The 26,196-nt window shown below is 42.1% G+C and overlaps 1 protein-coding gene across 4 annotated transcripts; it reads right to left on the reverse strand.

Moving 5' to 3' along the window:
• Window positions 1–456: 456 nt before the first annotated feature.
• LOC116328217 lies at window positions 457–5,757 on the reverse strand. Of its 4 annotated transcripts, XR_005610060.1 has the most exons (14): window positions 5,636–5,756; window positions 5,360–5,411; window positions 4,970–5,032; window positions 4,736–4,771; window positions 4,532–4,641; window positions 4,122–4,422; window positions 4,003–4,038; window positions 3,846–3,893; window positions 3,670–3,713; window positions 3,290–3,554; window positions 2,904–3,096; window positions 2,660–2,794; window positions 1,638–1,740; window positions 457–1,104 (listed from the first exon to the last, which is right to left on the reverse strand). XR_005610060.1 is itself a non-coding variant. In XM_039606270.1 (13 exons), exons 2-12 carry the CDS (start codon window positions 5,406–5,408, stop codon window positions 2,662–2,664), a joined length of 1,278 nt encoding a protein of 425 aa, XP_039462204.1. In that variant the 5' UTR covers window positions 5,409–5,411; window positions 5,636–5,756; the 3' UTR covers window positions 2,175–2,210; window positions 2,660–2,661. The 4 variants fall into 4 exon arrangements, 2 of the variants coding, with proteins under 2 accessions (XP_039462204.1, XP_039462205.1); XM_039606270.1 differs by lacking the exons at window positions 457–1,104; window positions 1,638–1,740 and adding an exon at window positions 2,175–2,210; XR_005610061.1 differs by lacking the exons at window positions 3,846–3,893; window positions 4,003–4,038 and having other exon boundaries at window positions 5,636–5,757.
• Window positions 5,758–26,196: the final 20,439 nt, after the last annotated feature.

Raw genomic sequence — 26,196 nt, forward strand, 5'->3', positions numbered from 1 at the left:
TCTGCAATAACATCTGTAAACACTGACTGCTTATTATACAGGTTGTAGAACAGCTTTATGATTATTCATTTATTTTTAACATTCAAAGTGAACATCTTTTCAATATTGTCTTTCATTCGCAGGATATGGCAATGTGCTGCACATAGTTGACCCAGACCTTTTAGACTACGCCAAGCAATTAATCTGTGAGGTGGAAGAGCCTTCACTGGTAGCAAACCAGGAATTCAGAGACATGTGCCAAAACATTTTAGAAAACAGCCAATTTCCCTGCACACCTGATGGTTGCCTTGCTGCATACCTCATGCTAGTCCAAGAGCTCACAACTGCCATGAACAGAAATGCAGTTCCTACACCTTCTACGTTTGCAGAGGCAAATGACATATACATCTTTCTGAAGAGACAGAGGATGGAAGGTGCACCAGTAAACATTTCAATGACCAATAAAATCATACAACATTGTTTGTTAACATTTATTTATCCTTGTTTACAATCAACAGGTAATTTGAAAACTGTCTGACCAACAAAATGTACAATAAAATGTTGAAAAACAATTGACAAGGTGCCATCTTTCATAATGATTCAGTGTTTCATTTACCACAACTTTTGTTAACCCTAATGTATAACATAATTAACATTGAAAGACTTTTGAACTGCAGACTGTAGCAACATTACCACTTGTAGCCATATCGGCTTGTAAGATCGAGGCCTGACTTGAGAAACTTAACAACATCAGATGCGGAAGGCCTTGAGTCTGGGTCATAGCTCACCAAACCACCAAGAAAACTGTGTTTGTCACTGAGATGTGATAGGGCATGTGGTGGGGTTTTGGTGGCCATTAGTGCAGCCAGTTCTTTGTTTTTTAACAATCCACGGAGCGGACCACGTCAGGATCTCCAGATACGTGGCTCCGAGGGACCACATGTCTGTCTGGAACGAGGCCTCTTCAAACATCAGTATGCATTCAGGAGCCATGTAAAGATATGTGCCACCAGCTGGACCAATAGCCTGGGCAGTGAACTTACTCCCTTGACGAAGCATCACAGTGTCTCTTATGTTTGCCATGCCCCAGTCTGTCAGGACTGCCTTCTTAGAAGGGTGGTGAACCTATAAGGTATACATATGAGAACTTACCAGGTTGTCTAAAATCTCACAAATGTTATCAAAACTGGCATTCCAAAGACCACACCTCATAATTGGAAAAAAAAAAACCCTCAAAGCTTTTAGCACCCAGATCACCCAATCACTGCAGATTTATTCTGAGATTGTTTATTATACTTAACATTAAAATTAACAGATTGGATAATGATCAAACACTGTTTTATAGTCCTGTGCTTTTTTTTTTTATCCCCATTCCACTTAAGAAAGTGGTACAGACTAATAGAATAATAGAAAAATTCAGTTTGTAAAGCCTAAAGTTATTACAACATGTTTGGGAATTTTGTAGGTGTGCAACAACCAACATATTAAAGAAACAATGTAAGGCTTCTTACTTTAAATGAATATGCCAGAACAGTTCCTCATTGTTGAAATGTAGTGTTTAATAGACTGAAGAGAATAAAGTTAAATAAATAATATACTATTTTTATTTAGATCTTCAAAAACAAAGTAAAGAAAAAGAAAAATTCAGTATGGCTTACCATGACATTTGCTGGCTTTATATCCTGGTGAATGATGTGCATGGATGTACTCTACTGCCATGGATAAGTCCAGTGATATGAAACCGGCATCATCCCCTTCAAGCTATCAAGACAATATATAATGTTAATAAAACAATGCATAGCCAGGTGTGACAATCTAACATGTCTACCACTGGAAATGTATTACTTCAAATAGGATTAGTATTCAAATGCAATTGCAATTTCAATTAAAGCTGCAAGCAGCGTTATGAGGGCCCTCGCACCCCATCGTGTCGAGCCACGCCCGACACCTAAAACCAGCACATCCGATCTGATGTCACATTGATGGAATTCATGCATTTAACCACCAGCCAACATTTCATCTCATTCAATAATAATAATAATAATAATAATAATAATAATAAGAAGAAGAAGAAGAAGAAGAAGAAGAAGAAGAAGAAACGGAGCAGATACAATAGGGCCTTCGCACTCTCAGTGCTCGGGCCCTAATAAATTACAATGGGACCTAAGACCAACAAAGTCAATGTTTGGAAGTGACCATCAAAAATCCCTGATTGCAGTCCTCTTGTGAAACTGTAAGCAGAGGTGAATGGTGTGTGTGTGAGCAAGGTGGCCAACAAATCTGACTCAGTTACACCAGTCCTGTCTGGAGGACTGGACCAAAATCCCTGAAAAATATTGTAAGAATATTGTAGAAGAAAACCTAAAATGTCTGAACTCATCCAAGTAAAAAAAAGCAATTCTACCAAAATAGTAAAGAAGCTTATTATTAAAAAGTTAAGATTATTATGTTACTAAGTTCATACTTTTATGGCATTTGGAAATTAAAGATCATTTTTGTCATTCTAAATGGTTGAAAACATGAGAGAGAAAAAATTAATCAGTCTTTTTATATGTTGTACGCAAAGATGGTTTCAAGTACATATTTAAACAAATGCCAGCAATAAGAAGTTCTTTTTTAATATGATGGTATTAAGATTATTCACAAAATGTATTAAATATAAAATTATGAGTATTGGTACCTTCACCAAGCAGCTGTCTCTGTGTGAAGCACTTGCTGCAGGGTTGCGCCATGAATGTATTCAGCTGCCAACAAAAAGCAGGACTGAGTGCGGGCAACTGCCATGAGTCTGACGATGTTGGGGTGAGACAGTCTCCTAATAACACAGAAACATGTCCGAATAAAAAACCAAAATAGAGGCATTACAGCTTGAGGAACAATCGATTTTGAAAATAAAACAAAAAAAAGTGTGTCAAAGTTCTTACAGTGAAACATTTATCTCATGATGAATGTCGCTGTCCTCCATCCCTTGTTGGCCACACATGATCCTTTTAACAGCTGCTGGAGTACCATGAAAAGAACCTCTATATACCTTGCCAAATGTCCCTTCTCCCAGTAGATTGTCCTCGCTGTATGTAATTAAAGCCTCTTCCACATATGGAACACGTGGAAGATACACTTGGGGATAAAAAACACAAAGTAACATACATTAACATACAGCTACTGCTAAACATTCTTCTATTAACTGCTGGATCAGTAATATCTAGGTTTACTCCAGGAACTTGAGTACAAAATAGTGAAGAATGAAAACCTTTATTTACAATTTTGTCTGATGATATGATGTTAGCCCTAAATGGGAAATAATGCTTACATGATGGCGATTTTGGAGTTGTGTTGAAAGACTCTGCAAAATCTATCAAAAGCCCACTATTTCCAGCACCTTCAGATAGCTCTTCAGCTCCCTCCATAGCTTCTTTTGCCTCAATAACTGCATGTGGTAACATGTCTTGGCTCACTGCTCCACCTGGACCTAGAGATGACCCTACATTTTCCTCCTTCCTTTGCTTGGACTGGCTTTTCTTTCTGACTCTCCCTGTTTCAAATTCACCTGAGCTGGATGTTTCTGGATGGAAATCCTATGAACACATTCAGCCAAGATATACTTTTTGCAGGGTGCACTGTGAAAATATCCACATTTATGACAATGATAAGAAATTAATTGGTCTGTTCAAAAAGAAGCCATGGTTTTACCTGTTCTGCAACATTTTGTCCTATGAGGGTTTCAGGAAGTTCATCTGCAGAATAAGATGCATATTACAACTGTGCAATGACCAAGCATAGTAAACAAGTGTGTAAAGGTTGGAAATGTAATGCAAACAAAATAAGAAGTCAATTTTAATGATTTAGTTAGATGTCCAGGCATTCACCTAAACTGCAACTTTCATCACCACCCACTTCAGTTACAGGGTCTTCATCTGTAAAATAACACATTAATTGCAATATATCTGAATGCCCACCATAGTCCGTGTACCATGTTCAATCATAACATCAAAAATATTCAATTTGGTTTGGGCAGGCACACACCTGAGATGGAACTTTGATCATCCAAACACACGACCTCTGTACAAAAAGTAAAATTATTTCATACCATACAAAATCGAGTGCTAGACAGTAGTTAATAGCAATATTGATCACTTTCTTACCCAGTTGTCTTCGCCCGATGTATAGTGTTCTTTTCCACAGATGTGTAATATCAGAAACAGTTCTGTATTCTTTGTGGAAATCCTCCTTACTCCACCTGGTCCCGTCAGAATGGCAAAGAGTGAACTCACTCCCCTCAGTACGCTCTGGCCAGAATCGTTCTTTGGCTATGGTAATTAAATCATCATAGGTTTCATGGCCTTGCAGGATGATTCGAGGTGGAGCTTCGTCCATTATTAACTTCTGGTACCGTCCACACTTTCTAAGAGTTCTTGGTTTCCACTCCATGGGAGCCATTCTGACCTAGCATCAAGGAGAAAAAGCAAAGTTTATGAAAAAATATGCCTTTTTAGAAAGTTAATTTTTAATATATTGCTGATAGTCATACACATAGCTTCACTTTTTAACTAACCTTCAATAATGATTTGCCATGGTCCAAACGTTTATCATTCAATGGAAATTGCCTTTTCTTTACTTGAGGCTGTAGTAGTTTCTTGGCTTTACCAAAGGCCTCTGCTGCACCTGTAATGGATGAAGTTGAAAGTTAATCAAACTGATCTGCAGAAAGTTCTATATTACAACTGATCTTAAGGCAAAATAATTGGGGTTTTCTTACTGAGAAATTCATTGCCACTTGTTGAAGGAGTGTCATCTGCAATATAAATAGGGCAGTGATGTGAAACATGTGGTTTATAGAATTCTACTACAATCACAGACTACTGCACACTAATCTGCTTTCAAAATGTAATGCATCTATAAATAAAGTGGTTAGTCAATCATAACCTGCTAAGCATATCATGTTATATAAAGGAGATTATTTTACATGTTGTTCAAAAGTATCAAAACCTACCTGATTTTTCTGCTGTCAGGAGCTTTTTTACGTTGTTATCAAAGCCTTTTTGGGTAATCTCACCTTCAAATAAAATTTTAGAAAGTAAGGAGTTATAGCTAGACTGTAGGAGCCAGATCCTACATGAGTATCTAACTTTTAAATTGCAATAAAGTCTTTTAATTTTTTGAGAAATCCATCTTTTGTCAGTTTTTTTTTTTAAATAGGGCACTCCGACAATATCACAAAATAATAACTATATACTTCTTTTAACATGCATATTAATTAAGAGAAGTAAATAGGAATACCAAACAATGTTAAACCATTAAAGCACGATATTGTCAGGGTTCTTGGCAGTTAAAAAAGGAAATTGCAAGCATTACAAAAACATTTAATAAAGCGTTTGATTACCATTTTCAAGGTCTTTTTTCAGCTGCTCGTAGGCTTTCAGCTTGTCCATTTGCTGAAACGTATACAAAGCAATTACTAAACAGTTTAAATTTAAATCACGTTTCACCACCACTGTCGCTAGCTAGAACGAATTGGCCAGACAAGAATAGTGCTGATTTGGTTTCGTACAAAACTAGATTTCCTTCTTTGATATGTAACTTTCACAACATAACCGCAACTTAATATCACACAACTGTGGCAAAAATATGAACAAAAGGGAGAAAAAGTTAAACTTACCTTGTGTTGTTAGGAGCCTGGACCGCGGTAAAACTCCGGTGAGGTCAATGACCTTGCGCTCTCCCACTGTCACACGTTGATGACGTATTTGGAAATCAATTCGAATGGGACATGACAACAGCGCCACCTGCAGGAAGATTTTCTGAGACATGACATTTTTCCGTCTGAGTCTGAGACCTGACATTTTTCCATGTGAGTCTGAGACCTGACAATTTTTCGTGTGAGTCTGATACCTGACAATTTTTCGTGTGATTCTGATACCTGACAATTTTTCGTGTGATTCTGAGACCTGACATTTTTCCATGTGAGTCTGAGACCTGACAATTTTTCGTGTGAGTCTGATACCTGACAATTTTTCGTGTGATTCTGAGACCTGACATTTTTCCATGTGAGTCTGAGACCTGACAATTTTTCGTGTGAGTCTGATACCTGACAATTTTTCGTGATTCTGAGACCTGACATTTTTCCATGTGAGTCTGAGACCTGACAATTTTTCGTGTGATTCTGAGACCTGACATTTTTCCATGTGAGTCTGAGACCTGACAATTTTTCGTGTGAGTCTGATACCTGACAATTTTTCATGTGAGTCTGAGACCTGACATTTTTCCATGTGAGTCTGAGACCTGACAATTTTTCGTGTGAGTCTGATACCTGACAATTTTTCGTGTGAGTCTGAGACCTGACATTTTTCCGTCTGAGTCTGAGACCTGACATTTTTTCATGTGAGTCTGAGACCTGACATTTTTCCGTCTGAGTCTGAGACCTGACATTTTTCCGTCTGAGTCTGAGACCTGACATTTTTTCGTGTGAGTCTGATACCTGACAATTTTTCCGTCTGAGTCTGAGACCTGACATTTTTTCATGTGAGTCTGAGACCTGACAACTTTTTTCCTGAGACCTGACACCTTTTTTCCTGAGACCTGACAATTTTTCGTGTGAGACTGATACCTGACAACTTTTTTCCTGATACCTGACAACTTTTTTCCTGAGACCTGACGATGTCCTAAAATGTACACCGTACTGCAGCCTGATTGACAAATCTCCTCTGTGCTGTGTCTCCTGCACTTGCCAAATTTATCATGTTTGATTTTGATAACCATCACGTCCAATAGAAAAAACAGCAGAAAAACATCCATAACTATGACCCTCATTCGGAAATAGACACCTGCGAGGGAAAAAGGCGCACGAAAGTGGCAGGCAGACGAAGACAAAACGCGGCATAATAATACTTTTACGTTTTGCAATCTACAAAGGTTTGCACTTTGAGAATCAGCTTGTGAGAACTGTGACTAATGTTCATGTGTGTGGGGAAAAAAGTGTATAAAGTGCGTGGCGAGGGGCTAGTTATTCTGACAACCCCTGCTGCAATAAATGAGGGACCACTGTATATACTATCTCTATTCAACCTGTTAACATTTAATATTGTCTTGACAGAACCAACTGATTCTGCAGCAGAGCATCCCCTGTTGCTTCTCCTGGCTCCCCAGTCCCTGAACTCCTGCTGCTGCTCCCACAGGTATGTAATTGTAGCATCAGATGTACAGCAGGCACTGATAGCTTTTTACTCAGTGGGATTCCCTTGTGATCACCTTTACTAAATATCTACAACCAATCTGATTATATCCTGGGTTTTTTTTCAATGGTGAAAATGAAAATCTAGTAGCAGCCTTCTCATTTCTTTGTGTTTTGTGCTGTGTTTTACAGGCCGACAGAGGAGGACAGCTCCGAGGCAGATGAGGGATGGGTCCCAGGACGGTACATCGGCAGTGGAGCTGGCCATCCTGGTGTCCCTGAAGAGGCCACGCCAGTCTCCAATGGAGCATTTCCTCCTCGGCCTTGTTCCTGCCCTGGAGAGCAGCTGGGTCCTTTTTATTCCTGTCTCTCTTTAAATACTTATATTTTATATATGTATGATTAATGTTTTTCTGTTTGAGAATTTTAATATTATTTCAAATAATTTTTTATAATGACTAATGGGGGAAGTTTGGGCAACCTTGTTAATAGCCATTAATTTCCTTTATAAATTGTTGGTTGTTACAATAAAAAATGTCAGTTAAATATATCATACAGGAGACACACACAGTGACATTTGAAAAGTGAAAAGAAGTTTACTGGATTTACAAAAAGTGTGCAATAATTGTTTAAACAAAATCAAGCAGGTGCATAAATTTGGGCACCACAAAAAAAGAAATGAAATAAATATTTCGTGTATATCAATGTGTGTGTCTCCTATGTGATATATGGGGTGCCTTTGTCTGGACGTGCTTCCCATCCAGAGCTCCACAGCAGAGAGGGAAGTTCCAGTGCTCCTGGACCGCCAGTCTCCAGGTGAAGGCACAGCCATGAAGTCGTCCACTAGACAGTCCCAGATGGCCGTTGCTACCTGGGGGGTGATCTGGCACACCGTGGACACACCGACTCTGAAACTGAAAGCGATGGTCCTGAAGGAGTCCCCGGTGGCAAGAAACCTGGACAAAATTGTTCAAAATTAGTATTATGTGTACTGCAGTTACAAAATACATTATTCAAATTCCAAAATACTTTTGTGATGTCAGATTTAAATTACAAAATATAAATCTTACATAAAACATTTTGTAATGATAAGGATAATTACATAATATTTATTAGATATAATATAAAACAGTAAGTTGTGTTTTGTTTTAACTTTACCATATCATAATTTGATTGGTAGCAACTTTTACCCCTACAGTGAGCCAATCACTCATAATTCCTAGACATGTCAATCAGGTAGGAATGAAGTAAGACATTAATAGAAATAAACAGTTGTATGTTGACATGTAGCCCTTTCCTTGCTTATATCATTGTTAATATTTTTGAAAAATTAACCTGTGATAAGACATAGCTTATCAAGATAGAATGTGCTAGATAGAACCATATAACTAAAGATGAACCAAACTGTTCACAATTTTATCTAACTCTCAGTTTAAAGAAAGGCTGGTGGCCCCTGTTATAGAGTCTGACAGCTGCGGGGATTATATACAAATATTCAACTATACCAGAATTAAACCAGGTCTAAATAAAAAAGAAAAAAGGAGTGAGTATCACTACAAAGATTAACCCACAGTGGTCTTCATACCACAGTTTGATATCAGCAAACACCGAGAGCATACATTGATATGACACCACAGCCATGCTATCATTGCTAACACTGATAACAGCATAAATTGAATTAAATCGGGACTTGATGAGAACTGTCGAGTATCACTAGAAATATTATAAACAGTCGTCCCCATACCACAGTTTGCTATCAGTAAACACAGACGGCTTTCACTGATAGCATACCACATCCATGTTAGCAGTGTATAAACGATAGTTTAGCATATATTAGCACAGGTATCAATAAAGGACTACCGTATTAAAAACTTTTACTAACCGCAGGCAGATGGACAGGCGCTCTGCAGGTGGGATTGAGCGCCTGTAGTTGGTGTCTAGGCGGGTGATGCTTGGACCAACGCGGGACAGCAGGTTCTGTTCAGCAAATGGTGTAACTCACCAAACTGCTCACGCTTCTGGAGGACCTGATCGACCCAGGTACGGCGAGGACGTTCTTTTTTTTTTTGGGCCTGTCCCATTTGGTTCTTTAGCCATCAGAATTGTTGTCTGAAGACCAACAAGGATACCCAATGGATTTATTTTGCCAAATGGATCATCATGGCCTTGCCGTATTGGTCCATTTGATCGACCTTTGTTGTTATTATTTATTTTATTTTATTTTCAGTTGTTACAGACGGGACAGACATGACTGAGGGATAGGAAAGGGAGAAAGAAAGAGAGGAAGGAAAAGAAAAACAGAAGGGAAGAGGGACAGTGAGAAAGGGCACTTAAAAAGAGAAAGAAAAAAAAATCTCCTGGATCACCTGTTGAGAGAAAAAGAATAGAAAACAAGCAAAAAAACCAAAGCAACATACCAAACACAACACCATCGCATTAATCTAGCTAAGTGTAAACAGCAGTAAATACTAAATATTGAATGTCGTTGTGCAGCACGCAGGACCGACAGCGCACACTGTGCTTTGAAGCAGCAGCCAAGAAAGGTGTAGTTTATGTCTACGAACAGTGAACATCCGTGTGCACACCTGTGTGGATCAGCGCGCTTGTATTCAAAAGGTTTCCCCATGTAATGGTCTGCTAGAGGGTGTAGGGAGCCATAGCCCTGTCCCCCAGGGCATGAAGCAGGCATGGAGGAGATCCAGGCTCCAGACTTCCAGAGGCCCCAGAGTGCGAGAGCCCAAGGAGGACCACCGGAGGGGCATCCGTGCCACCCTCCTGGGAAGGGCTGAGGAGAGCCTCAGATGAGGGGTCACCCAGTAGCCACGGAGCAGAAGCCAGAGGGGGCTGCACTGGCGTGCCCGCCGGCTCTGCCGGCAGCCAGCTGTGCCAGAGTGAACTGAGCCGCAGGCCCAGAGGCCGGAGGCCCGAGGGCCCCTCCGCGCCCCGGAAGAGGCCTGACCGAGCAACAGGCGCCAGGCCCCGCCAAGTAGCCACCGGGAGTGAGCTGGTACATGCCTGAGCGCCCAGCCCCGGACACCAAGAACCACCAATTCACCGACCCCTGAGCGCATCAGTCACCGGCAGGGAGTGTGGTGAGGGGAGATAGGCCTCCACACTTTGGAGGGCCTGGGAGTTCCCAGAGAGGTGGAGTCTAAGACCCGACCTGACGAGGACATCCTTAACGCCGCTGCTCTGCTCTCCACAGTAAACAGAGAAGGGAGACTCTCTCTTCAAACGCTAGCTCAGCAGCTGCCACCTTGCAAACATACCATCTGGCACAATTTCCTCCCACATTCCTCCCACATTTCCAGTTCACTTGATTCGCATTGGACACGCATCGAGGTGCGAACGTGCACGCGTCAAATTAGGGGCGTCTGGCGCATTTTTGTTCGCGTCTATCGCGTTCGGTGTGAACACACCGTTAGAATCATAACCATTTTCTCCTTTCGCAACAAAAATGAAAGATAACTGATGAAAACTAAACAGCATGCAGGAAGCGGGTGAGGTCTTCCACTGTCCCATTTTGTGAATGTGTATGATGTTTTGTGATACTTTAATACTTTAAAACTAAACACAGTCCTTTAAAAGTCAGCTGTTTTGTGTATCTGGTCTCGTACATTACTGTTAGTGTTCTATGATAGCTTTATTCTTATTATGTATCCATAGAAAATATCCATAGCATAACATTGCTGGGCTGATGGGTATTCAACATGGAAATATTTGCTGGCCTCAGGGACATCCACATAAAAAATAGTTTCTAGCACACTAGAAGCTTTTTACTTGTTTGACTTAGTGATATGAAAATAATCTCAATACTTCAGCTGCTTTGGCAGCTCAGTGCAGTATTTGAATTTTGTCAGTGTTTCATCTGATTATCTCATCATCCCAACGGACTTTCTGTAAGTTTTAAAAGACTCTTTGTGTTTTTGGTTTTTTAACTCTGTGTAACATCAGCAGCCGTTATAGATGTGTCAGTGTTTTCAATCAGAATGGATCCACGTTTAAAACATTTAAACGGCTCGGGCCTCTGGGACTCTCAGCCCTTGGCTGTGGGCACCTCACCTGGGGCTTATCTCCCGGCTTTACACTTTGTCATACTGTATACCACATGTAATGTAATAACTTACATAACAGGAATAGAAATGAATAATTAATTGAAATGAATAAATATAGAGATGAAAGAAACACATGAACAAGAGGAGCATATAAAGACTTTATAGGAAAAGCTAAATGTGTTTGACACCACTGTGCTTGCAGATCATAATTCTGATTGCAAACCTGCCAGACAGAAAAAAAAAGTTTTAAAAGAAACTTGTGGGATCATTTTTAGTTAGTGAATAAAATACAGACTTTAAGATTTTATCCACAGAGAAATTTCATGTTGATCCAGTTTATCTGCAGAATAACCAGTCAGAAAACAACATAAACCTGAACTAAGACATCATTTATCATGACATTTGAACAATATCAATTTAAATAAACTGACCAAAAACACTCACAATAACTCACAAAACTCTCAATGATGCATGAATCTATTTTCCCTCTGGGCTCGATCCTGGCCGTTTGTGGCCACTTCACTTTTCTTTTTTCAACCATTTTCGTTCTGTCAATGCAAATGGAATGAAACTTCCCAAAGGTCTAGATTTTTTTCAGGTTTTTACATTCTCAACTTCAGCTCCTTAAATATATCAATCATATACACTATACATCAAATTGTTCCTCTTGGCTCTATCGTGGCCATTTTTGGCCAATTGAAACCCATTGTAACCACCTTTTTTGATTCCTTGTAATTGACAGTACAAAATCATGCAATTTAGGTAAAATTGCTTTCATTCTAAACTCAACACATGAAAATTGTAGTTTTTATGTGTTTTTTTTACCAAATTACATAATTGACCTATTTTTGGCCAAACAAACAATTTCATATTCTTAGTTTCCAGTAGGGAAACTGATGGCTTACCACACTCCAATAGACCAAAAGAATGACACAATTTTGACATAGGTCTGAGGATCTAATAGTTTGTGTTTGTGCATGACATTGCAGCACAAACATGTATTTGCAAGATAGATAGGAATAAATCATGACACATCAAGTATTACATAGGCTGCAGTGAATCTCTGTTGCAGGCTATCAAGCTTTTAGGTTCCCAGTCAAACTTAGCTTTGAAGCACATGCTAAAAGCACTTTTACTCTTGTATTTTTCATAAAAAGATACCATACCCAAAATATTAACTCTCAAAAAACCCCCAAAAACAATCAAGTTTTGCAGAGTTCAAAGCAAAAAACAATAAACAACAATAAACACTGTTTGTTTGTGTACTGGAGTTTATGCAGGTGCAGACAGTGGTACTGCTGTAAGTAAGCCTAACAGCTTCCACATCATTTATTCTGGCAATATGGCAAGAAGGTCATCACTGCTTCAAGCACTGTCTACATGATCTGGTCAGAGGGCAAGGACAGCAAGCAGTCCTCTGCGCTTGAAGAAAAGACATCTGCCAAAGATGAAGCAACTTCCTCTCCAGAAGACGAGGGGACAATCTCCAAAGAGGCTGACTGCATCACCACTAATGATGAGTACTAGCCAGTGCCTGAATCCTCTTCTTTGGGGGGGATTGGGGTTGGGGGGCACGGAGGTGGAGGCTGAGCAGCTGATGGAAAAGAACTTAGGAGCATTTTCTGAGAACGAGGAGCCGGCGACTGAGTGGATGCCTCATGAAGGGAAAACCATGTGGGTCCCACTACTGAAGAGAGACTGCTCTACAATCCAGTGCACACCGGTATCAAACCAGGGTTCACCCTGTATGCAGTTGCCTGCATTAGCAGCCTGAGATCTACTTTTGACTTTTTTATAACAAAGGAGATCTTTTAGCTGCTGTGCACCCTTACAAACCTGCATGGGAGGCCAAGGTGTGAGGATTGGAGGGTTATAGATGAAGTGGAGATGTGAGCCTACACTTGAATAAAGCAATACATAGCATGTTGGATGACAACACTGGAAGTTCTCAGGAAGTAAAAAAGGGAAAGGCGTTCAGACTAGGGCTGCCATGATTAGTCGACTAGTCACGATTACGTCGACTATCAAAATCTTCGATGACAAATGTAATAGTCGACGCATCGTTTGAAGCTTTGTAAGATCCTGAAAGATGCAGGATAAGTAGTAGGATTTAAGAGTGTGATAACAGACAGAAACAGAAGATGGCAGCAATGCATCTACAAGGATGCCAGCTGCCGTTAAACCCCGAAGAAGAAGAAGCAGTCTCCGGTGTCGTAGCTGTGTCCAAATTTAAGAGCTGCATTTGTAGGCTGATTACATTACAGCAACACGACGAAGGTTGTCCAAATTCGAAGACTTCTCCAAATGCGGCCTCATTTTCCCCAGATTTCAAGGATGGGTCGGGTGGATCCTTTGTGGCCCAACCTATCCCAGAATTCATAGCACGGCCCAGCCAATTCCAGTTTCCAACAATGGTGGCAGCTACTTAGTTTTAATATTACTCTTATTACTCGTTCTGTGTCACAAAATAAACCTTTAACATATTTTCAGGCAAGAATGTAGCTGTGTAAACTTCAAATATCTGCTCGGTTGATCAAGACATCACATATTTGTAAAAGTGCTCTGATGTTTTTGGAGACGTCTGTTATTCACCAGCTCGATAGCTAGCCGGGGGGTTCAAGGCTCATTAGAGCCCGGGAGAACACCAGACTTCCAGCACATTATCTTGGATAACTTCAAAATGTTATAGTTTGGGTTTTTTCGGTGTTTTATTTGTTCCTAAGTAAATCGGTTTGGCTGAGATTAAAGTCATAGTTTTCACACAGCTGAATAAACATCAAACAGAAAACTGATTAAATTGAAGTGTGAGATGGTCGAGAATTTCCTCCAGTATCCTGTTATATTTTAGATAGTAAGGAGCAGACGGCTGAGTTTATTAAACTCCACCAAGACAATCTGCAAATTTCATTAAAAGTTTAATAAACTATCATCTTATCTTTATTTTTAGTTAGCACATACCTTAAACACTTCAAGCTGTAAGCTAATGATAGTTATATAAGCTGTATGTTTTAAGTCCAATGGATGCATGATCTGATTAGTCGACTAATCGCAAAAATAATTGGTGACTAGTCGACTACCAAAATAATCGTTTGTGGCAGCCCTAGTCAGCATAGAGGAGTGTCCAAGGGTGGGGTGCTTGGAGGTCAGCGGTCACAGTGTCCATGCAGAGGATGAAGAGAAGCGGGGACAGCGCAGAGCCTTGATGCACCCCCACGGTGATGTTGAAAGGTGGTGATGTTCCCACTGGGCTTCTGACTGTGCTGGTGGCGTTTCCGTACAAGAGCTTGATCCAATCGACGTAGGCCTCAGGGACCCCGTGTGATCGCAGAGAGTGCCAGATCAGGTCATGAGGGACTCAGTCGAAAGCCTTTTCCAGGTCGAGCAAGGCCATATGGATGGTCTGGTCTTCTCTCGGTGCTTCTCCATCAGCAGGCGGGCGGCATGGATGGCATCTATTGTGCTGCATCCCTTGAAGCCACACTGCTTAGGCGTTATTGTGACGATTTCTCGCAGCCTGGCTTTGATGATCCACTTGAGTACCTTCATGGTGTGGCACAGGAGTCGGATCGGGCGGTAATTGGAGCAGTCGGCCACATCACCTTTGCCTTTCCAGATGGGCACTGTAGTGCTGGTTGACCATGCTGCTGGGACAGTCCTGTCTCTGATGATGTAATTGAACAGAGGATAAGTGTAAGAAATATGTCAGAACGACTCTTTGGGACAAAAATCTTTAGTAATAAATATGTAAAATTACAAAAATAAAGTGTAGCTTATTGACTCAAGTATTAATCACATATTTTAATCATATCACATTAGTAATAGTAATGTCACACTCACACTCTTCTGTCTGTGAGGGAGAAGGTATAGCCCCCCCCGTGAGATGGGCCAACATGTAAGGGTTGTGGATTGTTTTTTTATTTGGGAAGGTATAAAAGAGTTCATGGTGAGTAGAAAGCTCACATCAAGACAATAGCTCCTCGGTTCACGGGAGCATCGCTCTGCTAACATGCTAACAGCACATTTGAGTTACTCACCCCCTCCCTTCCTGTGCTGAATCATAGCGTAAGCGAATCACTCAGGACTCACTCACCCCCTGCCGTCCTGTGCTGAATCGTAGCGTAAGCGAATCACTCAGGACTCACTCACCCCCTCCCTCCTGTGCTGAATCATAGCATGAACGAATCACTCAGGACTCCCTCACCCCTCCCTCCTGTGCTGAATCATAGCATGAACGAATCACTCAGGACTCACTCACCCCCTCCCTCCTGTGCTGAATCGTAGCTTAAGCGAATCACTGTGTCCAAATTCATGGGCTGCATCCTCCTGAGGACCTGGCCTTCGCGGTCTACGTGGGCCGGGTCCTCAGGAGGTCGGGTAGGCCGGAAGTAAATGGCTGTGAAATTGGACGGTCTAGCCTGATCTACTCCCGCCCTTAATTCAAAGGATTTCCGGTCGTCAGCGCCACAGCACGAAAAGCGAAAATGGACCCCGAAATCTTGCTCCGTTTTTTGTGTACCCATGCCTGTGGGAGCCCAGCGCTTTAACAGCCATTATTCCAGGGCACGCTCCATCATAGCTTTTGGAATGATGAAAACGAGATTCAGGGCCATCTTCTTGCAAGCGCTGGAGGTGCACCACACCTTTGTACCCCACGTAAGTGACCACCCAATGTCAAATTAATTGTGTGTATATATAAAACACCCAGCACGCCCCTGCGGGCGGTTTATCCTTCAAGCTCGGGTCCTCTACCAGAGGCCTGGGAGCTTGAGGGTCCTGCGCAGTATCTTAGCTGTTCCCAGGACTGCGCTCTTCTGGACAGAGATCTCCGATGTTGTTCCCGGGATCTGCTGGAGCCACTCGCCTAGCTTGGGAGTCACCGCACCTAGTGCTCCGATTACCACGGGGACCACCGTTACCTTCACCCTCCACATCCTCTCGAGCTCTTCTCTGAGCCCTTGGTATTTCTCCAGCTTCTCGTGTTCCTTCTTCCTGATATTGCTGTCATTCGGAACCGCTACATCGATCACTACGGCCGTCTTCTTCTGTTTGTCTACCACCACTATGTCCGGTTGGTTAGCCACCACCATTTTGTCCGTCTGTATCTGGAAGTCCCACAGGATCTTAGCTCGGTCATTCTCCATCACCCTTGGGGGCATCTCCCATTTTGACCTCGGGACCTCCAGGTTATACTCGGCACAGATGTTCCTGTACACTATGCCGGCCACTTGGTTATGGCGTTCCATGTATGCCTTGCCTGCTAGCATCTTGCACCCTGCTGTTATGTGCTGGATTGTCTCAGGGGCATCTTTACACAGCCTGCACCTGGGGTCTTGCCTGGTGTGATAGACCCCAGCCTCTATGGATCTTGTATTCAGAGCTTGTTCTTGTGCTGCCATGATTAGTGCCTCTGTGCTGTCTTTCAGTCCAGCTTTGTCCAGCCACTGGTAGGATTTCTGGATATCAGCCGCCTCCTCTATCTGCCGGTAAAATGGTAAATGGTAAATGGCCTGCATTTGTATAGCGCTTTACTCAGTCCCTAAGGACCCCAAAGCGCTTTACACTACATTCAGTCAATTCACCCATTCACGCACACATTCACACACTGGCAATGGCAAGCTACGCTGTAGCCACAGCTGCCCTGGGGCGCACTGACAGGTGGTACATACCGTGCAGGGGCCTGTCCTTCCATGATGGTTCCTCGTCTCCCTCCTCTTTCTTGGGTTTCTGCTGCCTGAGGTATTCACTGAGCACTCGGTCAGTTGGGACCATCTTCCCAATGTATTCTTGGATGTTCGTTGTCTCATCCTGGACTGTGGTGCTGACACTCACCAGTCCCCGGCCCCCTTCCTTCCGCTTAGCGTACAGCCTCAGGGTGCTGGACTTGGGGTGAAACCCTCCATGCATGGTAAGGAGCTTTCTTGTCTTTATGTCAGTGGCTTCTATCTCCTCCTTTGGCCAGCCTATTACCCCAGCAGGGTACCTGATCACGGGCAGGCGCGAGGTGTTGATGGCCCGGATCTTGTTCTTACCGTTCAGCTGACTCCTCAGGACTTGCCTGACCCTCTGCAGGTACTTGGTGGTTGCAGCTTTTCTAGCGGCCTCTTCATGGTTCCCATTCGCCTGCGGGATCCCCAGGTAGTTGTAACTGTCCTCTATGTCTGCAATGTTGCTTTCTGGTAGTTCAATCCCCTCAGTTCTGACTACCTTCCCTCTCTTTGTTATCATCCAACTACACTTCTCCAGCCCGAATGACATCCCAATGTCATTGCTGTATAGCCTGGTAGTGTGGATCAGTGAATCGATGTCTCGTTCACTCTTGGCATACAGCTTGATGTCATCCGTGTACAGGAGGTGGCTGACAACTGCTCTGTTCCGTAGTCGGTATCCGTAGCCAGTCTTGTTAATGATCTCACTGAGGGGGTTCAGGCCTATGCAGAACAGCAGTGGGGACAGAGCATCTCCTTGGTAGATCCCGCACTTGATGGTGACTTGTGCTATGGGCTTGGAGTTGGCCTCTAGTGTTGTACACCACATCCCCATTGAGTTCCTGATGAAGGCTCTTAGGGTCCTGTTGATCTTGTACAATTGTAGGCATTCCAGTATCCAGCTGTGGGGCATTGAGTCATAGGCCTTCTTGTAATCAATCCAGGCAGTGCACAGGTTGGTCAGTCTGGTCTTGCAGTCTTGGCTGACTGTTCTGTGTACCAGTAGCTGGTGTTTTGCGCCTCTGGTATTCTTGCCAATCCCTTTCTGTGCCCTGTTCATGTATTGACCCATGTGCCTGTTCATCTTAGCCAATACGATGCCTGACAGGAGCTTCCATGTAGTACTGAGGCAGGTTATTGGTCGGTAGTTGGATGGGACCGGTCCCTTCTTGGGGTCCTTGGGGATCAGGACCTTTAGATGAGAAAATATATATTTGACACATTTGAGGAAAATACTAATAAAATAACATAAAAATAAATAAAATAAATGTTCCCTTTAGAAACCTTTTTTTTTTTTTTGCTGTTTTTTGCTCTTTAAAAATAGTTGTTTTTCTTTTACAATCACTCATCTTAGCAGTAGGATTTACATGAAAAGAGAAACAAATTAAGTTTGAGTGAAAATGTACATTTTTTGCACTCTCTGGTCAACTGACTCAGTGACTCAAATCACTCAAAAAACCCGATTCACTTTGGTGAGTGACTCATTCAAACTCGATTCAGTAAAAAGAATCAAATTTACCATCACTACACTGAAGGCAGAAAAATGAGTTTTTTCAAAATTATTTTATAAGTAAAACTTTTTATTAATAATATAAAATACAACTCAAAAATCGTGCTTTATGATTATTTACTTGTAGGGAATAGGGAACCAACTTAACTTTTTTCTAACTGAAATGAAGCTCTGGTACAGCCAGCTTTACAATGCAAGGTAAAATCGCTCCAGTAATACAAACTCCAACAATTATGAGCAAACACCTGGTGTCAGAGTTATCAAGTTATCTGAAGTTCTACAGGGTCAAAGGTTTTATAAAGGCCCAGAAAAAGAATAAAATCATCGAAACACAAGAATGAACAATCTGCTACATTCAAGATGTGCAGAGAATTATGGGAAATGTTGTTTTCCCATGAATCCAGGCTGATCTTGATCGAGGACTAGTGACCATGCCACCAGTTATCAATAAGCAGGTGATCCTTTGTTAATGTAATGGGGCGTTGTGTTAGTGAGGGAGGTAAAGTAGCTTCTTCATTGATTTCTAATATTGCTTCAAACAGGACTTGGGTCTTTGCAGAGTTCTGCAGAGAGGTCTTCATTTCCATGAGACTTCCTGCAGACAGTGGATCCAGGGGGGCAAAAGTGAATGAACTGCTTTGATGTAGTTGGCTTGTGGGTCCCCAGTTCCTGTGAGGAAAAGGAAATACAGCTTGAAATATATCCAGTCAGGGATTCAAAAGCTAAAAAGCTAAAACATTATGATCAAAAATAGCTGAGTGTTGCCAATCTCCTGGTGAATAAAATACTGTTTTATGGAGGAGAAGAAAGGGACTCAACTGTAAACATGCAGGAAGAGGGCTAACTGAAGAGTGAGCATTCCACCTGTCACAGCTGCACACTTCCCCCTCTCACTCTCTCTTCTTTTTTTTCTTTTTTTTGCCTGTCCCGTTTGGCTCTTTTGCCATCAGAATCATTGTCTAAAGGCGAAGAAAGATGCCCAACGGATTTACTTTACCAAATGGACCATCCCAGCCTTGCTATAATGGTCTATTTGATTCACCTTTTATTGTTTATTTTATTTTATTTTCACTTGCTAAATACGGGACAGAATTGACTGGGGAGAAGAAAGGGGAGAAAGAAAGAGGGAAAGAAAAAAAGCAGGGAAGAGGGACGGGGATAAAGGGGAAAAAACAAAAACCAACAAAATAAGCAGACAAAAAATACATATATCAATCACCTGGATCACCTGTTGAGAAAGAAAAAAGAGAAAACAAGCAGGAGAAAAAAAAGAGCAACATAATAAACAACATCACGATGATATATGGGAATATAACAGTAAATACTAAATATTAAACATTATTGTGCAGCACGTAAGATCGACAGCGCACAGTGTGCTTTGAGGTAGGAGCCAAAAAGGGTGTAGTTTGTGTGTGTGATCACCCGTGTGTACACCTGTGAGCATGAGCGCGCTTGTATTTAAAAGGTTCCTTCATGTAATGATTTGCTAGAGGGTGTGGGGAGCCATAGCCCCGTCCTCCAGGGCATGAAGCAGGTATGGAGGAGATCAAAACTCCAGACATCCAGAGGCCCTCAGAACACAAGAGACCAAGGAAGACCAACAGAGGGGCAGCCGTGCCACTATCCCAAAAAGAGCTGAGGAGAGTCCCAGATGAGGGGTCACTCAGCAGCTGCGGAGCAGAAGCCAGGGGGGGGTTGCAGAGACTTGCCCATGAGCTCCGCCGGCAGCCAGCTGTGCCAGAGTGACCGAGCCCCAGGCTGAGAGGCTGAGTGCAACCCACCCCCGAAGTGGCCCGAGCGAGCCCCAGGCAAGCCCAGACAAGCAGCCACCAACGAGTGAGCCGGTGTGTACCTGGACGCCCACCCCCGGACACAAAGAACCACCAACGCACCAATGTCTGAGGGCGTCTGCCACTGGCAGGGGACGTGGTGGGGGGAGATAGGCCTCCCTACCTTGGAGGGCCTGAGATGTCCCTAGAGAGGTGGCATCTGATACCCAACCTGACATATAGACACAGACATACAGGCACACACAGATACAGACATCCATTCCCACCCTCATGCTCTCATATGCAATTACTCAACACTCACCCAATGTGGAGACAGACATAAAGAGACACTGTACACACAATCACACTCCCCAAACGTACTCTATACCCCAGGTCCAGGTACCCTCGCCCCTGGAGGGGGAAATGGCACCCAGACCCAGGAGATGTTACCCTTTCCCCGGGGTGGAGGCAAGCAGACCGCCCCAGGCTCCGCAGCAGCAGGGAGGCCCCGCATCCCAGATCCCGATCGGACGGCCAACACCTCCTCCCAGCCCCCCCCGCCCCGATGGCCAGCAGAGAACAGGGGTGTGTGAAGACCCCAAACCTCCCTCCTCTCGCTCATGTGTAGTGTTGGTGCGTGTTGTTCTAAGGTGCATTTAAAACAAGGGAGGGCATGGTGCTTCTGCCAGAGAGCAGCAGGTGTCAGCACGGCCCCTCCCGAGAATCCTCAATGTCTACATGGATTTAAAATTGAGAGGTGGGCACCGGCGCCAGAGGTGGGGTTGAATACACAGACCGCCCCCTGGACGGCGTTAATGTGCCCACCCTCAAGGCTCTATATGTATGTGTTATGACCGTGTGAGTAATGTGGATGTCTAAGGCCAGAAGGGGACAGGGGGGGGGGGGATGCCTCCCCTGCACCCTGGTGACACACCAGCACCCCAAGGCCCTACTTGTGTGGGTGGGTGTGTTGGAGCGGGAAGAGGGAGGCAGCCGGGGATGGTGAGGAAAAGAAGGGAGGAGCAAGATGCCCCTCCCTGGGGCCAGCTCCCCCGCTGACCCCAGTAGGCACCCCCGTCCTTCGGCACCCACCAAGGCAAGGGAGCCCAGGCCCATCCAGATCGGGGCCTACGGCAGCAGGACCGCCCAGCCCCACAGGACCCGGGGCAGCCCACCCGAGCCCACCGGAGAGGAAACTGTATCCACCCTAACATTCAATCATCTCCCAGATTGCACAAGACAGTAGACACCCAGGTTAAGTTTATTCTCCACCTCCCCTATGACTCTCCCCCACCTGCAGAGTGGACTCTGTTGGGTTCAAAAATATAGGGAAGTAAATACAGGTGGAGGGCAAGTAACCACACTGGTCCAGAAGATGAATTCAAGCGTTGATTTTAATGAAAAGCACGCGTGGGAGAATGAGCTGACTCCGTAAGCAGAGAGCCCCACAATCTCATCCTCCTAACATCAAAATACAGTTTTATATGCATCAGAGTATATTTAGTGACGCCCCCTCATTGCGTCATCACATACATCAGCTTCAAAACCACAAATGTTCTATTTGACAACTTAAGACACAATTAAAAGTACACTGGCTTCCATCTTCTCCCCGGTGGTTTCCCGTAAGCCAGCTCAGCTCTCGCATCGTGCATCTACTGCTTCATCAATCAACTTTCACCTACACCCTAACAGCGTGTGTGTGTATGTGTGTGTATGTCTGTCTGTGCGTGCACAGAGTTTGCATATGCTCTCTGCACCTTAGTTAACCTCAACTTAGGCAACCAGGCTAAGGCCATCCTGTGTGTAATGATCTTGACTTATATGTAAAATGTATAAAACAAATGTTTCAATCTAATACAACTACTTAAAACTTAATCAAAGCTTAATCAGAAATATAAATGCATCAAAGATGATAATAGCATCATCCAAACTGCTCCTCAGAATTACTTGCACTGAGACTGTGCTTTCGGGTTCACTTCTGCAGAAGCATGCAGTTTCCTGTCTTATTTTGAGGATACTCAGCGTTAGGCCTTTTCTTTCACAATGCAGTCTGCCCATAAACTTTTAAGATTATAGGAGCATTGAAAAGCATTTAAAATTATAGATTCAACTCAACAGTTTAACGTGGTTCTTACTGGACCTGTAATAAAGACTAATATGATACCAATATATTTGAACATCTGAATGCATCTGAATGCAACATCACTATTAATAATGAAATGGTAATGATGATTATAAAAATAGCAGCAAATAATAGCAGTAAAATATTTCTACTCTTCACAACTCCTGCAAGGATGGAACAAACTCCCTGTCAGTTGAAGAACCCCCTAGTTAGGCCGATGCACCAGAGGCCCCCTGCGCCAGGGCTGAGCCCCCGTGCATTTTGTATTGTATTAATTGCAGACTGGGATTTCTAATCAATTTAAAGGTTTTTAAGCATATCTGAGACCAGAAGTTTTGGTCTAAGCCGACTGACAAATCTACTTCCCACTTTGCAATAGGAAGGGATATTGATTCATCTATTTTAGAAAGTGTTCTGTATATTTTAGACAATAATTTAGGGGATTTAAGAGTAAGAAAATGTACCGCGCTTGGTGGTGTTTGCAATTCAACTTGACTGAGGTTAAATTTCTTTTTTACTATGGATTTAATTTGTTGATATTCTAAAAATCTTTTCTTGTTGATCCCATATTGTGTAACTAGTCTGTCAAATGGAATAAAGTCTGTTCCTTCTAATATATGTTCTAAGTATTTAATTCCCTTACAACTCCATTCTGGAAAATTAATCATATTATTGTTTTGTAATATGTCAGGGTTATTCCAGATATGTGTACGTCTGCATGGGATTAATGAAGACTCCGTTATTTTTAGAAACTCCCACCATGCTGTCAGAGAAGAGCTGATGTTGATGCTTTTGAAGCATTCATGTCTTTTGATGTTTGAGCTGATAAATGGTAGATCTGAAATCTCTAGATTATTGCATAGTGCCTGTTCTACATCTAGCCAGGGCTCATCTAAGAAGGTACATTTTAACCATCCTGAGATGTACTGATGCCTGTTGGCTAAGAAATATTGTTGAAAATTAGGCAGATCTAATCCTCCTTTATCCTTGGTTCTTTGAAGCGTTTTTAAGCTGATTGGCTTTATTTTTCCAAATGAATTTAGAAATATACGAATCCAAAGATCTGAACCAATCTTGTGATGGTTTGTTCGGGATCATTAAAAATAAGTAATTTATTTTTGGCAAGATCCTCATTTTTATAGTGGCGACCCTTCCCATGAGTGATATGGGTAGAGATTTCCATCTAGTCAGATCGCCTTCTACTTTCTTTAGAAGTGGGATGTGGTTTAATTTAGTTAAGTCTGAAAGCCTAGGAGAGACATTAATACCTAAATATTTAATATTTCCAGATTGTAGTGGGGCAGAAGAAGAATTATGGAAGGAGCAGTTAATTGGAAGAACTGTAGATTTTGACCAGTTAATTGAATAATCTGAAACTCTTGAAAACCAGTTTATTAGAGTAATTACCTCAGAAAGGTTGGTTTGTGAGTTTTGGAGAAAAAGCAACACATCATCCGCATAGAGACTGATTTTATGTTCTACGTTCTTACATTTTATGCCCTTAATTGTTGTAGCCTGTCTAATTGCTGCTGCTAGTGGTTTGATAAAAATTGCAAAAAGTGAAGGGGAGAGTGGGCATCCCTGTCTGGTGCCCCTCAGGAGACAGAAGCTGGAGGATGTCTGGTCATTTGTTCTGGTCATTTGGGGAATTATATAATATTCTTAGCCAGTTTATGAAAGAGTTTCCAAAACCAAATTTGTGTAAAGTTGCAAATAAAAAATTTCAGTTAACTCTGTCAAATGCTTTTTCTGCATCTAAAGATAATATTGTGGTTTCAGTGTTTTTACTGTATGAGTAGTCTGTTAAATTAAGTAATCCACGTGCGTTTGTTGATGAGTACCTACCTTTTATGAAACCAGTTTGGTCAGGATGAATTAAGAGGGGGGTTATTTTCTCTAATCTTTTTGAGAGAGCTTTGCAGATTATTTTGAGGTCTACATTTATAAGGGATATTGGACGATAGCTTGAGGGAAATAAAGGGTCTTTGCCTGGTTTTAGCAGGAGACTAATGTTGGCAGAATTCATATTTGGTGGTACTCTGCCATTTTCCTTGATTTCCTGCAACATTCCGTGGAATACTGGTGCCAAAATTGTCCAGAATTCTTTGTAGAATTCTGCAGGGACCTGGACCTGGAGCCTTATTATTGGGCATACTTATCAGGGCTTCCTGGAGTTCACCTGGCGTCAGTGGCAAATCCAGTGCCATTGCTTGACTGTCTAGTAATTTTGGATGAGTTACATTGTCAAGAAACTGATCAATTTCATTTTTAGACGGGTTTATTTGTGGTGAATATAAAGTTTCATAGAAATCCCTAAAAATGTTGTTTATTCTTCCAAGGTCATATATTGTGTTTCCAGATAAATCTTTAACAGCACATATAGTTGTTTTTTCTTTATGTATTTTTAATTGGTTAGCTAGAAATCGACCTGATTTGTTACTGTGTTCAAAATTCTGCAAGCGAAGTCTTTGTACTAGGAATTGTGTTTTTTTATTAATAATTTCATTTAATTCTAGTTTTGTTTTTCATATTTTGTTCATTATTTCTTGATCTTGGTCGCACGTGTAGGCTTCTTCTAAGGATTTGATGGTTTTCTCTAGTTCCTGAATATTTTTGTTTTCTTCTTTCTTTTTGTGTGATGAGAAAGAAATTATTTTACCTCTCATCACAGCTTTCCCTGCTTAACATAGAACAGAAGCTGATGTTCCGGGAGTGTCATTAAAGTCTAAATATGAAGTCCACTCTTTTTAAAAATATTTAATAAAGTCCTCATCTTTGAGCAGCGATGTATTGAATCTCCAGTTTTTACTTGGTATAGCGTTCTTCTTATGTATTAGTGTTAAAGATACAGGAGTATGATCGCTGACAGCTATAGGGTGAATCTCAGTGTCTGAAATATCACTCAGGAGTGAGCTGCTGACTAGGAAATAATCCAGACGAGAGTAGGAGTGATGGACATGTGAGAAGAAAGAATATTCCTTACTGTTGGGGTGAAGGGAGTGCCATGCATCGCAAAGGCCATAGTCGCTCATGTACTGTTTGATTATATTTGTGGACTGCCAATTGCGCTGAGTTCCTGTTGTGTTGAGCCTATCCATTTCTTCATTTAGCCCACGGTTGAGGTCGCCTTCGCTCTTCAAAACTGCAGTTTTCCAATGGCCCTCTCTATCAGCTTTATATGTTAGAATCTCCCCTGGGAACTTATTAAAACAAATCGCTACACCTCCAGATCTGTTAGAACCATGACTGAAAAGAATCTGGTCTCCCCACTGATTAGCCCAAAAGGTAACATCAGCAACCACAGAGTGAGTTTCTTGTAGAAACAGACAGTGACATTTTTGCCCCTTGCAAAATAAAAAAAGTGCCTTTCTCTTAACAATTTCCTTCAAACCCCGAACGCTTAATGAACCAAATGAAATTTTTGAGTGAACCATAACAAGTAAGAGAGAATACTATAAGAAAATAACTAATAATAATGTTAAAAAAGAAAAGAAAAATATATAAATATGAGTTTAAATCGTAACACTTGTCACCAACTCAGTGACTAATAATCTTTAACGTTAGTAACGTGAGTAACGTTTCTCCACGATTTAACATTTCTACAGTGTTTCTATCAGCTCAAAAAACATCAGCAAACACACATATGGGTGGCTGTGGCTCAGGTGGTAGAGCAGATCAGCTACTGATCGGAAGGTTGGTGGTTCGATCCTTGGCTTCCCCAGTCTGCATGCCAAATGTCCTTGGGCAAGATACTAACCCCAAGTTGTCCTTCGATGCATTCATCGGAGTATGAATGTAGTTTAGATTGCACTTGAGTTTAGAAGTGCTTGTATGAATGGGTGAATGAGGCATGTTGTATAGAGCGCTTTGAGTACTCTGGGAGAGTAG

Source organism: Oreochromis aureus, linkage group 23, assembly GCF_013358895.1.
Source record: "Oreochromis aureus strain Israel breed Guangdong linkage group 23, ZZ_aureus, whole genome shotgun sequence".
NCBI classification, from domain to species: domain Eukaryota; kingdom Metazoa; phylum Chordata; class Actinopteri; order Cichliformes; family Cichlidae; genus Oreochromis; species Oreochromis aureus.